The sequence below is a fragment of the Agelaius tricolor genome, unplaced genomic scaffold, assembly GCF_023055355.1.
Source record: "Agelaius tricolor isolate 1412-34295 unplaced genomic scaffold, bAgeTri1.0.p SCAF_9, whole genome shotgun sequence".
Lineage (NCBI taxonomy): Eukaryota > Metazoa > Chordata > Aves > Passeriformes > Icteridae > Agelaius > Agelaius tricolor.
Genome location: NW_027269269.1, coordinates 8,434,026 through 8,447,854, shown reverse-complemented (window position 1 = coordinate 8,447,854; position 13,829 = coordinate 8,434,026). Strand labels below are relative to the sequence as shown.

The 13,829-nt window shown below is 34.2% G+C and overlaps 1 protein-coding gene across 2 annotated transcripts in view; it reads left to right on the top strand.

Moving 5' to 3' along the window:
- Positions 1 to 13,829, top strand: part of DYNC2H1 (dynein cytoplasmic 2 heavy chain 1) — a 143,720-nt gene that overhangs the window by 22,251 nt on the left and 107,640 nt on the right. For both annotated transcript variants that reach the window (XM_071434190.1, XM_071434189.1), the window contains exons 27-45: positions 716 to 848; positions 939 to 1,056; positions 1,245 to 1,357; positions 1,446 to 1,565; positions 2,013 to 2,163; positions 3,695 to 3,897; positions 4,367 to 4,549; positions 4,866 to 5,048; positions 5,182 to 5,405; positions 6,035 to 6,150; positions 6,967 to 7,166; positions 7,812 to 8,076; positions 8,410 to 8,617; positions 8,989 to 9,118; positions 10,015 to 10,170; positions 10,793 to 11,052; positions 11,681 to 11,927; positions 12,628 to 12,779; positions 13,297 to 13,441. In XM_071434190.1, coding sequence (XP_071290291.1) covers positions 716 to 848; positions 939 to 1,056; positions 1,245 to 1,357; positions 1,446 to 1,565; positions 2,013 to 2,163; positions 3,695 to 3,897; positions 4,367 to 4,549; positions 4,866 to 5,048; positions 5,182 to 5,405; positions 6,035 to 6,150; positions 6,967 to 7,166; positions 7,812 to 8,076; positions 8,410 to 8,617; positions 8,989 to 9,118; positions 10,015 to 10,170; positions 10,793 to 11,052; positions 11,681 to 11,927; positions 12,628 to 12,779; positions 13,297 to 13,441 — 3,307 coding nt within the window. The remainder of the gene's footprint in view (positions 1 to 715; positions 849 to 938; positions 1,057 to 1,244; positions 1,358 to 1,445; positions 1,566 to 2,012; positions 2,164 to 3,694; positions 3,898 to 4,366; positions 4,550 to 4,865; positions 5,049 to 5,181; positions 5,406 to 6,034; positions 6,151 to 6,966; positions 7,167 to 7,811; positions 8,077 to 8,409; positions 8,618 to 8,988; positions 9,119 to 10,014; positions 10,171 to 10,792; positions 11,053 to 11,680; positions 11,928 to 12,627; positions 12,780 to 13,296; positions 13,442 to 13,829) is intronic.

Genomic DNA, 13,829 nt, shown 5'->3' with positions numbered 1-13,829 from the left:
GGAATGCAACTTACCTTTTGTAGTATCTTTGACATGTAGTCTGCAACATTCTTTGTGGTGAAAATATGTGGAAAATTGGCATATGTATGGACAAGAAGGTCAGTGGCAGGAATTCAGAAGATATATGTGTGATGGCAACATGCATCTGAATAAAGGTGGTAATGTTTTCATTTAATGGGGCACATGTGAAGAAAGGAAGGATGTGAAGCATCAAACATTGTGAGTAAGGCAGGCAAACACAAGGTTAGTTTTAGCAGCAGAAGTAGAGGGGATGGAGTTGTTTTTGCAAGAATCATGTTGAAGACTATCACTTTGTTCACTAAGAAAGTCACACAGTTTGGGAGGAAACAGATGGTTTATTTGTTCCAAACAAGTAAAAAGATAAAAAAGGGAGTAGGTTTTAGAAATATGGAAAAATATGTACCATTATCTGTCTTGGCTTGAGTTGAAATGACTTAAATGGAAATAAAAGTCAAGAACTTAATTTTCTTGGTTCTGGGTAGAGAAATTTTAGCAAGAAACTGTTGTTCTTAAATTACATTGGAGAGACGTTGAGATAAATTCTGAAATGTTTCATCATTAGTACCGAAATGTAAAAGTTATATATCAGTTGTTTATATTACCTGTTTGTGTGTTAATTTTTATTTACTTGACTTTATATATGTCATATTTAAATTAAAATTATGATTAATTTATGATTTTTTTTTCTGTCAAGATCCATTATGTCAGATATTAAGAGTGACAATAGGATAACAGCACTGAGTGCCCGGGCAGGAATAAAAAATACCTTAACTACCATACTTGACCAGCTTCAGAGATGTCAGAAATCTCTGAATGAGTTTTTGGAGGTACAGTGAATATTAATACATTTTTTTGTAAAGAAAGTCAGTAAGCTTGGGTTTAAATCAACAAAATTGATTTATTCTGTTTTCATATAGGAAAAGCGCTCAGCATTTCCAAGATTCTATTTTGTTGGAGATGATGACTTATTAGAAATTTTAGGACAGTCCACAAATCCTCTGGTTATCCAGTCTCATCTTAAGAAACTTTTTGCTGGTAATGCTTTAATCTTTATTTGTGAAATTTACTTATTTATGAAACTTACTTATTTACTTATTATAGAGATAAGCGTCTTTGAAGCCAAAAATAATATGTTGCAGTTCCTCTCTTTCCATGACTAGACACTTAGTAATTAATATTTGACTTTGAGAATTATAACTTTATTGATGTTTTCTGATTAATAGGCATTAATAGTGTGAACTTTGATGAAGAATTTAAATACATAATTGCCATGAAGTCTGTAGAAGGAGAAACTGTGCCACTTAGAAATAAAGTTCTTCTATCAAATGATGTGGAGGTAGGAAAAATCGCATCCTAGTCTTGTTCAAACATCATTGAGATATTAATTTCTAATATAATTTTGAGGTTTTTTGTCTCTTTGTCAGGTGTGGCTAAACAGTTTGGCTTTGGAGATGAAGGAGACCCTGAAAAAAATGTTAATTGACTGTGTTCAAGCTGGAAAAAAATCACAAGGTTCAATCGATCCATCCCTCTTTCCTTCCCAGGTAGTAGTTAATCCAGCAGTGCCACTGTGTGGTCTTAGAATTACCAAATAAGATATTTTTTTTTTAGATTTGGAAGAAAAAAATCCCAATCAAATTCATTTTACTCAATGATCATGTAGAGAAGTTCTTAAAATATGTGCTCTTATTACATTCCTTTGCAGACATTTGAAATATTCAAGTCTTTTACATGGCATTTTGACATACCACTTAATGAAAAAGACTTGCTGTATTAGATTGCGTTGTAAGTTTAGGCAAAATTTTGCTAGGTTTTTGGATGGCTTTATTTGTTCTTAGGTCATAACAAATGTAGAGCTTTGTTTAAAAATTATACAATAAAATATTTTAAATATCAGACATAATAAGCAATTGCAAATTATTTGAAAAACTGGTTCATTTTTATATGTGCTCAGTATTTATAAAATATAATTTCAACTTTCTCTTCCAAAGATTCTTTCCTTGGCAGAACAAATTCTGTTCACTGAAGATGTTGAAAGTGCTATCAAAAGCCACAATCTGCAACAACTAGAATTAGAACTCATGGCTAAACTGGACCATTATACTAGCATTGGTAGTGACATAGAAGATACTGGGAGTACAGGTATAAAAATAATAATTAGTATATAATTCTTTATTATGACTGCAGTTGTGTAGTATTTTACATTGTTTATTTAAACAGGAAATTCTATAAATGTGTCTCAGTTTGAGTTCACAAAGCTGAGTTACATAAAGTCACCTATTACAGCCAAGATTAGAGTCATTAATATTTCAAAGCAAACCAAAGGATTTTTATATATATCTTAGAAACTATCTTGGAGAATTTATATATATGGAGACCACTTTTCTGAATTTTTTTAGTAAGTTTCTGTCTTTTAGCTTATGTATCTACTGTTTCACAGGAAGTAGGTAAACAACAGTTGATGTACATTTTGTCAAGCCAGTATATTCTGTACAACTGTGTATGTGATTCTCTTTTTCTATATTAGAAGTCCACATCTGCCTCTGCGCTAATAATTTTGAGTACCTTTGAGGCAAAATAAGCTAGTTATTCTAAAGACATGATTGTTCTAAATCTTACATAGTCTGAATAGGTTAGAATAATTATGCCTCTGAGTGCTTTTTTCTTTTTTTTGATGAGAGGTGGGGCTTTGAGTGACTTCTTCAGATAAAAAAGTCTACACTGCAGGTTAGGTGAGACAGCTTTTATCTTAGGTATAAAAAGACTTGATATGTAGTTGATAATCTTCAACCACATTTGTATAGCTGCTTACTGCATTAAATTCTAGCTAAAAATTTGTGAACTGTAAACATCTGCTACATTAATTAGAATCAGGATTCATATCACCTACTTCCAGAAGTATGTGTGTTTCTTTATCTGAGCTCCCTTTCTGTGCTCTTTCTATAGCTGTTTGAGAAATTTCCTCAGTTACATAGGAGCGTTCATTTCATCTCCTGTATAATACATTACATTTATGTTTTAGTTTGGAAAATAGGTGGGATTTTGAAGTGAGTTGTGATTATTCTCATTACTTTGATTTAATTCCTATCATGGAATGGTATAGAAACACACAAACATTGATTTCTTTCAATGAAACTAAATGAAACAATATGCTCTAAGGGTATACTTAATTTACTCAATCTGTTAATGAACTTTCACTCCATGATGCCATAATTATTCTGAGTAAAATCTCCAGACTGTGTGTAGTATGGTTTTCAGATACTCAACAGTTCACTCAGCAGGTTGAGCCACCCTGATTGCTGAAGTGGACATGGCTATTATTAACATTCTTGGCATAAATTGCTTTGCAGAAAAGCCTCTCCCTCTCCTTTTTCCTCTCCCACTCTTCCTCGGTCTCAAACCCCACCTTCCCCTGCCCCCCCCCGTCCCCTGCCATGTAAGGCAGACAAATTCATATCAAAATGACTAAAGTTACATGATTTACATTGTCCGTCAGGATCTTATTTTATGCTGCTTGAATTAGAAAATAAAAAAATACCTTTATATAATTCAAACAATATCTAAATAAAATCTGTTGGTAATAGAAAGCAGCACAATGAACTTGTGAATGGGTAACATGTGCCTTCTTTGCTATACAAGAGTGATTTTTTTCTTTTGGTGTGATTATTTGTAGAATCTGGAATCCTTGAGCTCAAGCTTAAAGCTCTGATTCTTGATATCATTCATAACATTGATGTGGTGAAACAGCTGAATCAAGCTGAGGTTCACAGTGTTGAAGACTGGGCTTGGAAGAAGCAGCTGAGATTTTATATGAATGACCAAAAATGTTATGTTCAGATGGTAGATGCTGAACTCCAATACACTTATGAATATCAGGTGTGGTATTTTTACATAGTGGCTTTTATATATGAGTCAAACATTTCCTCATTTCATACATGCTGCGGATTTTCTCCTAACTGTTATAATTTTTCTAAACTTTATTATGTCCTTAACATGCTATTTCACAGCTAATATTAAAAGATAGGTTAATAATTTTCATTCCTAATGCTGATGGGATAAATAAATGGGAGAAATTGTATCAAATTATCATCCACATATTTTTCAATATGCTTGCTTTTATGTATCCGAGTGCATTTTCATCTGCAGTTGGGAAAAAAATGGAACAATACATTGGCGTTTGATATAAAACCAGGACAGCTTTGTAAACAAATTCATATTCTTAATGAGACAGAAATTTTGGCTGTTGCTTTATATTATCAAATTAATTACTTATGAATAAAATTAAATAATTAAATTGCCAGTATTTTCTGTCTACCAATAAATATAACTTGTTTTGTTTCTGCAGGGGATTTCCCCAAAACTTGTTTATACACCTTTGACAGATAAGTGTTACCTAACTCTTACTCAGGCCATGAAGATGGGCCTTGGAGGAAATCCCTATGGTCCAGCTGGAACTGGGAAGACAGAATCAGTAAAAGCCTTGGGTGGGATTCTTGGAAGACAAGTATTAGTCTTTAATTGTGATGAGGTGAATATGGTTTTGTTTAATTTAGGAAATGGATATCTACACCCATACTTCATAAAGCAATATTATATTCTATAAATAATATTAAAAGTATAATATAAATGATTATTATTGTTATTATTATTAGTGTAGTAGTAGTAGTAGTAGTAGTTGTCATTGTAGTAGTATTGAAATTATTATTAAAATTATTCTGATTATTTGTCAGTTGTCAATAGAAAATTGTGGATATTTTCAAGGACTGGCTTTTTAGTGGATGGGAAGACATTCTTTTATATGTTCTTGTTATTTGAATTTTGACAACATTCTTTTCAATTTCAAGGGCATTGATGTGAAGTCAATGGGACGCATATTTGTGGGCTTAGTGAAGTGTGGTGCCTGGGGATGTTTTGATGAATTCAATAGGCTTGAGGAAGCTGTATTGTCTGCAGTATCCATGCAGGTTCAGACTATTCAACATGCATTGAAGAAACACAGTCCTGTATGTGAGATGCTTGGCAAAAAGGTACAGCAAAACTTAATTATCTTGTTCACATCGGCCACATTTAAAAACTACTGTAACTAAACGTAGTCCACCCAGCATTTCTCAGTGCTGTTTCACCTGACAATATATCATTACAATGCACTTCTAATGCTAGGTTGAAATGGATCCAAATTCTGGAATTTTTATCACTCTGAATCCTGCTGGAAAAGGTTATGGAGGAAGACAAAAGCTGCCTGATAACCTCAAGCAACTTTTCAGGCCAGTTGCTATGACTCATCCAGACAATGAACTCATTGCAGAAGTTATATTGTATTCAGAAGGCTTTAAGGATGCTAAAATACTGGGTAGAAAATTAGTGGCTATTTTTAATCTAGCAAGGTAAGCTTTCACCCTCCCACCTCTCCCCTCCTTAGTAAAGTTACCTTTCTAACTTTCTTCCCTTGTAGCTCTTAAATCTAAGTGGTTTACCATGCAAATCTCTGTACAGATACTTGTCCTGGTTTGAAAAGGAAGTGAGTTTTTTGGGATGCTGTGGTCATCAGTATTTTAACTTATAAAGTTAAAATACTGCAATATATTGGGAAGTTGAGATGTGAAAATATCTTGAATTCAGTTACAATCTCAAGGGAGAAAATTGCTGCTTCCCTAGTATCTCACTAAATATAAATGTGAGGATATGAATGCTGACAAGCATTGTGTTGTATTGAACTCTCAAAACTGAAATACAAGTGCCTGTTTGGTTAAAACTATGTGCATTAGAGAGTACAAAGATCAGAAGTTATAGTGAATGCTGTTAGGGCCAATAATGAATATGTGTTGAATATAACCCCTCTTAAAATTCCAGAGTGTCATTGCTGTATTTCTGAGATGCATTTCAGATGGCAGTACAAATATGTGACAGTTTCTTTTTTGATCAATCCTGTATTATAAGTGTGTTCATTCACCAACCCAAAATTTCAGCTGTTGTCACCTAGAGCTTATTGCAATATTGTTGTTTTTAAATTCAGGGAGCTTCTGACACCACAGCAGCACTATGATTGGGGTTTACGAGCACTGAAGACTGTTTTGAGAGGCTGTGGCAGTCTTCTTCATCAGCTGAAGAAAAGTGATGCAAAGCAAGAAGGTAAGACTGACCATACCTAACTTTTGATTCTTTAGAATCTTATACAATTATAATTCACTCCAGCTTTCTTGTTCACTGGAGTTTTAAAAAGCCATGGCTTGTATCTCTATGTAATTTAGGAAAGAAAAAAATATCTTTGAAAGCCCACCTTCACCTGGAGATCACAAAAGATTTGTCGTATTCTAGATTTAGCTTTTATGTGATGAGAAGAACACAGATTACAGGGCTTCATTTGGGAATCATTTTAAATGATTCTCAAAATCTTGTTTTCATTTGGCTCAGGACAGGAAAGTTGATCTTCTGATGCTGTCGGTATTCATTAGTTATCAGACCATTTTGACTCTGAGTTTTGCAAAATTGTCACATGGCACTAGATTCAGATTGGTAGACAGACAAATATAAGGATAGGTAGGAATGATAGAAATATATTGGACTAGATTGTGTTACTGCATTTTTTAAAGATTTTTTAAGTTATTGTTGTTTAGATATTAAATGAGAGGGAATTAAAGAGTGTGGAATGGATGAGCGTTTCACATCTTTAGGAGACAGCTACTGCTTTCTATTTGCTTAACCAGCACATATCTGAAAGTTTACAGATTTTGACATAACAAATGGTTTGCATCTGGCCAGCATCATAACCACCTCATATCTGTATAGAAGGCATTTCTGGGCATATATTGTACTTACAATACCTAACTTGCAAGTAGAATGGTATATAAACTGGAATTCTGAAATCTATGCTCCAATTCTACTTTCAATGTATGAGCAGTGTTGACACAGCTTAAACTGATCTGTTTTCTTTGTTTTTCTTTCCAGTTAATGAAAGTCACATAGTGGTTCAAGCTTTGCGACTGAACACCACATCAAAGCTTACATTTGCAGACTGCACTCGTTTTGATGAGCTGGTTAAAGATGTATTTCCTGGCACTGATTCTAAAGATGTGGAATATGCTGAGTTAACTGCAGCTTTACAACAAGTCTTTGAGGAGGCAAACTTGGAAATTATAAGCACACAGGTAAACATCAACTACAGCAACAAAACAGTATTATTCTGAATTAGAACTGATTCATATTACATTCATTTAACAAATTTCTGGGGTTTTTTTAAAAACCTTTTATAAAAAAGTGAGAATAACTGGTTGTTAGATTCCAATTACATGTATACAAAAAATTACACGTATGTTCAAAGCACTGTAGATCAGTTATGTAATTCAAAGAAAAATAGTGCAAGGAAAATTAAGATGTGAACATGTGACACACAGTTTCATTCAAGCCAGATAAAAATGCCAATGAATATTTTGGACACTGAAAGAATGAAATATGTGAATATTTCACAAGCAGTTCTCTGCCTTGTTTTTATTTATTGTAGAACTGGATGAAGTTTTGTGACTGAAGATTGGTTAAATTCTCATTAAAAATATGCTGGAAGATAGCTATTACTTTTGTGTTAGTAATTTAGTGAAATGCTTCTAACATGTAAAAAAAATTTCTTCATAAACCTTAGTATCATAATTCTAAATACATCTGCTATTATCTATTATTTAAAAAGTCAAAATTATCAAAAGTGTCTGCATACAAAGTAAATCTCAGAAATACTGTAAATGAGCATATTTCATTTAGCTTTACATTTTCACATAGCTGTTATCTCTTTCATTGTCTAGATCAAGAAGGCTTTGGAGTTATATGAACAACTGCGTCAAAGAACGGGTGTAGTTATCGTAGGTCCCAGTGGTGGAGGTAAATCAACACTCTGGCGGATGTTAAAGACAGCCCTTGGTAAAACTGGCCGAGTGGTGAAGCAGTACACAATGAATCCCAAAGCCATGCCTCGGCATCAGCTGCTGGGCCGCATTGACATGGATACCAGGGAATGGTCTGATGGAGTGCTTACAAACAGTGCTCGGCAAGTGGTGCGAGAGCCCCGAGGTATGTCTGAGAGGGACTGGCAGATGTTACACTGAAATCACAGAAATGGTTCCTTTTCAAGTACTTCTTCATATTGTGGTATTGTTTGTGGATAGCATAAGGCAAGAAAAACTTCTGGTAACACTTGTAGCCAAATGCCTCGGTACATTCTTTACAAATTTTGTTATAAGAAAGTAAAAATAGGCAGCAGAAGGCAAAGCATGTGAGGAGTGTCTTCATAGAAATGTAAGTCATAATGAGGAAAGAATAATAAATGACATTAAGATAGCAAGGGGTGATATTTTTGAACTGTTTTTCTTGGGTTTGATATTTTATTTTTCTGTCTGGAAATAGATGTTACTTCATGGATAATTTGTGATGGTGATATTGATCCAGAATGGATTGAATCTTTGAATTCTGTTTTGGATGACAACAAATTGTTGACTATGCCCAGTGGAGAAAGAATTCAGTTTGGTTCAAATGTCAACTTTATATTCGAAACTCATGACCTTAGCTGTGCTTCTCCTGCTACGATATCCCGAATGGGAATGATCTTTCTCAGGTAAGCCAGAAGACATGCATACTTTTAAAGTGAGCAAATATATACTTACTTTTCTTGAAAGGTATTCTCAAGTGAAGAGAGCAGATGATTAGTTGCTTACATTTAGGAAGTCAATCACTGAGGAAGTTTGTTTAGGTTGCATATCCCTTCCGTGGTGTTTGTTATAAACTTTTGACTGAAATATCTCAGATTTTTTCTAAAGGACACTGTGAATTCTTTACTGGAAAGCCCAATATTCTTTAAATATTGGTTAGAAATTGTCAAAGTATTTTACTAGATTTTTTCTGGAATTTTGTTGTTCCTTTAAAACAATCTATCTAAAGACATTGGTGTCTTGTATTTATCTGAATTTTTTTTTTGTTTTGACTTAGTGATGAAGATACAGATCTTAATGCTCTAATAAAGTCTTGGATAAGAAGTCAGCCTGAAGAATACAGATGCAACCTTGAAAATTGGATTGGAGCCTATTTTGAAAAGGCTTTAAACTGGGTTGTAAAGAAGGTTAGTAAAGAAATACTTAATCAAATTTCAGCTTCTGTTAAGTAGGATTCATTTTTCTAGTTTAGCACTAAACAGATCTTTCAGATTAATTTTTGAACTGTAATTAAAAAAAAATCTCAGCACTTTTTAGATAGAATTTTAGAGTATCCTGAGTTGGAAAGGACCCACAGGGATCACAGAAGTCCAATTCCTGGCCCTGCACGGGACCACCCCAAGAATCAAACCATGCACCTGCAAGCATTGTTCAAACCCTTCTTGTACTTTGGCAGGCTAGGTGCTGTGACCACATTAATGCTGCTCCCCATACTCCCCCTCTGGAGGAGTTGAATTTGCCTTGATCAAGTAGCTTATGTGCTGAAAATATTTTTTTAGGAGACTTTCTAAAGTGGCCAGGGTGCTAGTGTTTAAGAGATGTGCATTATCTCCTGCTGAGGAGCATACATGGTCCTGTTGTGTTCTTCTAATTATTTTTCCTCCTAAATCTTTTACGCGTGGCATTTTTTTAACTTTTAAAGTAACAAAGTAAAAGCCATGGCATTCTTCCTGAGGCTGCAAATTCCCTTTGGTGCCAAAGAGCAAAATCCATAAATAATCTGTTCAAAAGAAAGATCTCCAGTGTACAGTTGTGTTTATTCCTTATAAATTCTCAAAATCTGTGAGGAAAGTTCTGATTGCTTATCCTAAATTACATTAACTCATAGTCTGGAATTAAAACCGCCATATCATTGCTTAGAAATAACTTAATGTCATGTGAATTTTCTAGAACAATAGCAGTGTTGAGATCTTACCTCATTTGTGTAAATGTCAAAAAGCAATGAGTAACAAAAGCATGCTAGCAATACACCACATTTGTATTGAGGAATATATTTAAATCTACTATAAATTTCAATTTACAGAATGACTTTGTAGTGGAAACAAGTTTAGTTGGAACTGTGATGAATGGACTGTCTCATCTTCATGGAAGTACTGATCGTGGACAGTTTATTATTAACTTGTTACGTGGTCTTGGTGGCAATCTCAACATGAAGTCACGACAAGAATTTGCAAAAGAGGTAGTCTCTGTGCTCTAATTTGATTTTGATTTGTGTAATCTGTAGGGAAATAGCTGAGAAGTGAAGGAATGTTTTATGTGTCACTGGTTCATTGCATACCAGATAGCAATCCTTTGGTCCTGCACCAAGAGACAGTGAAATGCCTTTGTCCATACTGCTTAGTTCCAGGACGCACTGCAGCAGGCTGTGTTTGTCTATATGTGTGGTATATGTAATTTAGATTTATTTTTTGGGGGTTGTTTTTCTGTTCAGAATACTTGAAATAGAAACAGGACTTTACCTCCTCCTCATCAGGGAGGTATTCTTAAGTATTCTTCTTATTAGCATGCCTAATATAAAAAAAAAAAAATTAAAGCTTTTCTAAATACAATTTATTTTAATTTCTTTATATTATGAAAAGTTGGAGGAGTAATATATTATTGTTTAGTTAAGGACTTAATCATAAAGCATATGTATGATATGAATTAATTTTCAAAGGCAGCCTCAAACTATCAAATCAAAGAATTATGTGTTTGATTTTACATAAATATTCTTTGAACATTCTTTAGACTAGCTTGAAATTGTTGATTTTGTTGTTAGGAATATGGATTTAACTGAAGCTTTGTTTTAATTTTTTTTAAAGATCTTCAGTTGGGCACAAGAGTCTCCTCCTGATCCAAGGAAGCCCCTGGACACATATTATGACACTGACACTGGAGAGCTAATGCTGTATCAACTGAAAAAACCTGAAAATCTAACAGCTGATGACTTCAGCAATCTCCAAACACTTCCTGTCATCCAAACCCCTGACATGCAGAGAGGTTTAGATTACTTTAGACCGTGGCTAGATATTAATAATAAACAGCCATTTCTTCTTGTGGGTCCTGAAGGATGCGGAAAGGGGTAAAAAATAATTTCTACTTTAAGCAAAATATACTTCTAGTTTGACAGAATCTGTAAGTTTTTTATAATGCTTTTATCATACGAGTTTCTGATAGAATATGACTGGTTTAGGTCATTAATTAAAAAAACCTTATGTAGTGGCAAGTAAGTAAATTATGAAGCCCTACAGGGACATTTCAGACTGTCACTGTGCATCCAAGATATGTGAATGTAGCTTTTAGATATGAAACAGGATCTTTGGAAAGCCAGCTGTCATGGAGCAACAGCTTAGAGGCACATGAGATCCAGTCTCATTTCAAGAGGCACTAGATGCCCTGTGCAGGCAACTCAATTTAGCACATCCTGTTGCCTTTATTAGATTCCTTATTTGGATGGTTTGGGTCACTAAACCAAGGTACTAAATTGTTTTTTGTAGCTGTATGCACTACACTTCCATTGAGTTTTGTGAATGGAAAATGTTACAGTTTTAAAGGCAAGAATACTGAATTCAGCAAACCTCATGTTCCACCTATTCCATTAATATAGGATTTAGTATATGCATGTTAATTCAGAAACTGTAAAATATCTTTTGGTACACAGCATTTTAATTTATTTATGCCTATATGTATGTATGTGTTTGGTTTTCTAGGATGCTGCTTCACTATGCATTTTCTCAGCTCCGCTCCACTCAGATTGCCACTGTTCACTGCAGTGCACAGACTACTTCTCAACATCTTCTACAGAAATTAAGTCAAACTTGCATTGTAATCAGCACAAACACTGGGCGAGTGTACAGACCAAAGGACTGTGAAAGGCTTGTTTTGTACTTAAAAGACATCAATCTACCCAAACCTGATAAATGGGGAACAAGCACTCTTGTGGCTTTTTTGCAGCAGGTGAAGACTTATGTCTATTATTTATAAAGAGCCTCAAGTATACTGGATATTATTTAGCATATGTAGTAAATACCTATGTTGATTAATTTCAGTGTTAAAATCCTGCATCCTGTATTGGCATTGGTTTTGTTTGTGCTTTAATAGAATATGTAGGTGTCAACCAGAAATAAGATACCATTTTTATTTGGCTAATACTTATAAACAAATAAAGACAGCACTCATCTCAATGAGTTACAGTGCAGTAGACATATGAATGACAAAAAGATTGCCAGAAGCAGTGAGCATGGATTCACCAGGGACAAGTCATGGCTTGCTGAGGGGAAGAGAGTGAATATATATATGGACTTCACTAAGACCATTGATGCTGTCTTCCAAAAGATTCTCACAAGAAAAGCTGTTGATACAGGCTGCATAAGCATATAGTGAGGTGGACTGAAAGCTGGCTGAAGAGCCAGACCCAAAGGGTGATTGTCAGTGGTACAGAGTCTATTTGGAAGCTGTGATCTGTTTAACATCTTCATTAATGATTGGGACAATGGAGTCCTGCAAATGTGCAGATGACAAAATTATAAGGAGTAAGATTCCTCAGGCAGTTAAGAAAGCAGAAATAACGGTACATTTCTCACTTTTTTATTATATTTTATTTTGTATGATACTCTGTTGACTTTCCTTTAATGAAGTATTTATTTAATTATTAAAGGTTCTTACATATCAAGGATTTTATGATGAAAATCTGGAATGGGTTGGTTTAGAAAACATCCAAATTGTGGCTTCCATGTCAGCTGGAGGAACATTAGGAAGACATAAACTTACCTCCAGATTTACCTCTATTGTTCGTCTCTGTGCAATTGAGTAAGTACATGTAAATTAGTCTAACACTCAGAACTCAGATTCAGCCTCTCTTTATAAGGACCTCTTGCCAATTTAGTCTTTGCAAAGATGTAGCTGTTCCAGTCTTTGATCTTTCGTCACAGTTTGTGATTTTCGGATTTGGTGCTTATTTGGTGCCTCCTGGCACCAGAGTCCAGCTAAGAGGAATCTGCAGGTGCCTGTGGTAGTGAAGTGTTTGAAATATGTTTCCTGTTGGATAATTTTGCTTGCAGTAAACTTCTTTCTGCAGCTTTATGTTAAGGTGGTATTTGGTTATAAAGTTAGAGAAATTGAAGTTTATTTATTTAAGTTTGACCATATCAACAGATGTATTTAGAAAATTTCATAGAGTGGCTTAATGCAATAAAATGATGATTTTTCTTAGCTGCTGGATGGAAATGCTATTCAATGAAATTTCTCAGTAATTGTGTATATAAGTTTAACTCAGTTTTAGTTAAACAGAAAAAGTCCATAATGACTAGGTTTTTTCCCTTTTTAGCTATCCAGAAAGAGATCAATTACAAACTATTTATAGTGCCTACTTGGAACCTGTACTACAGAAAAACCTAAAGAATCACCCTGTTTGGGGTTCTTTACCAAAAATACATCAGCTAGCAGGATCTATGGTTCAGATCTATCAACAGGTATGGAAACCTTTTTTCTTTCTTCAAGGAGATGGAGAGTTCAGATATTTTATTACAAATAATAAGCTTTTGATATTAACAAGAGAGTAAAAAGGTTTATCAGTATTAAAATCTAAGTTTATATCTTTTTAACAAAGTTGATATCAATTTTGGAACTTGTTATTTTCAGAAAACCCTAGGTATTGGAAGCAAGCAGAGTAAGCAGTAAATGCTCTTGCTTTCCCATAGATTTGTTTTAGGATTTTGGCACTCTTATCTTAACACTTCTATACTTTCAGTTCCTGATTTATGAAATGTGGATAGTAGTGTTTTACTACTTAATGGATGAGGAGACAGTGCAACAGATGATTCTGTGACTAGTTGTTTTGGATGCTGTTATGAACACAGA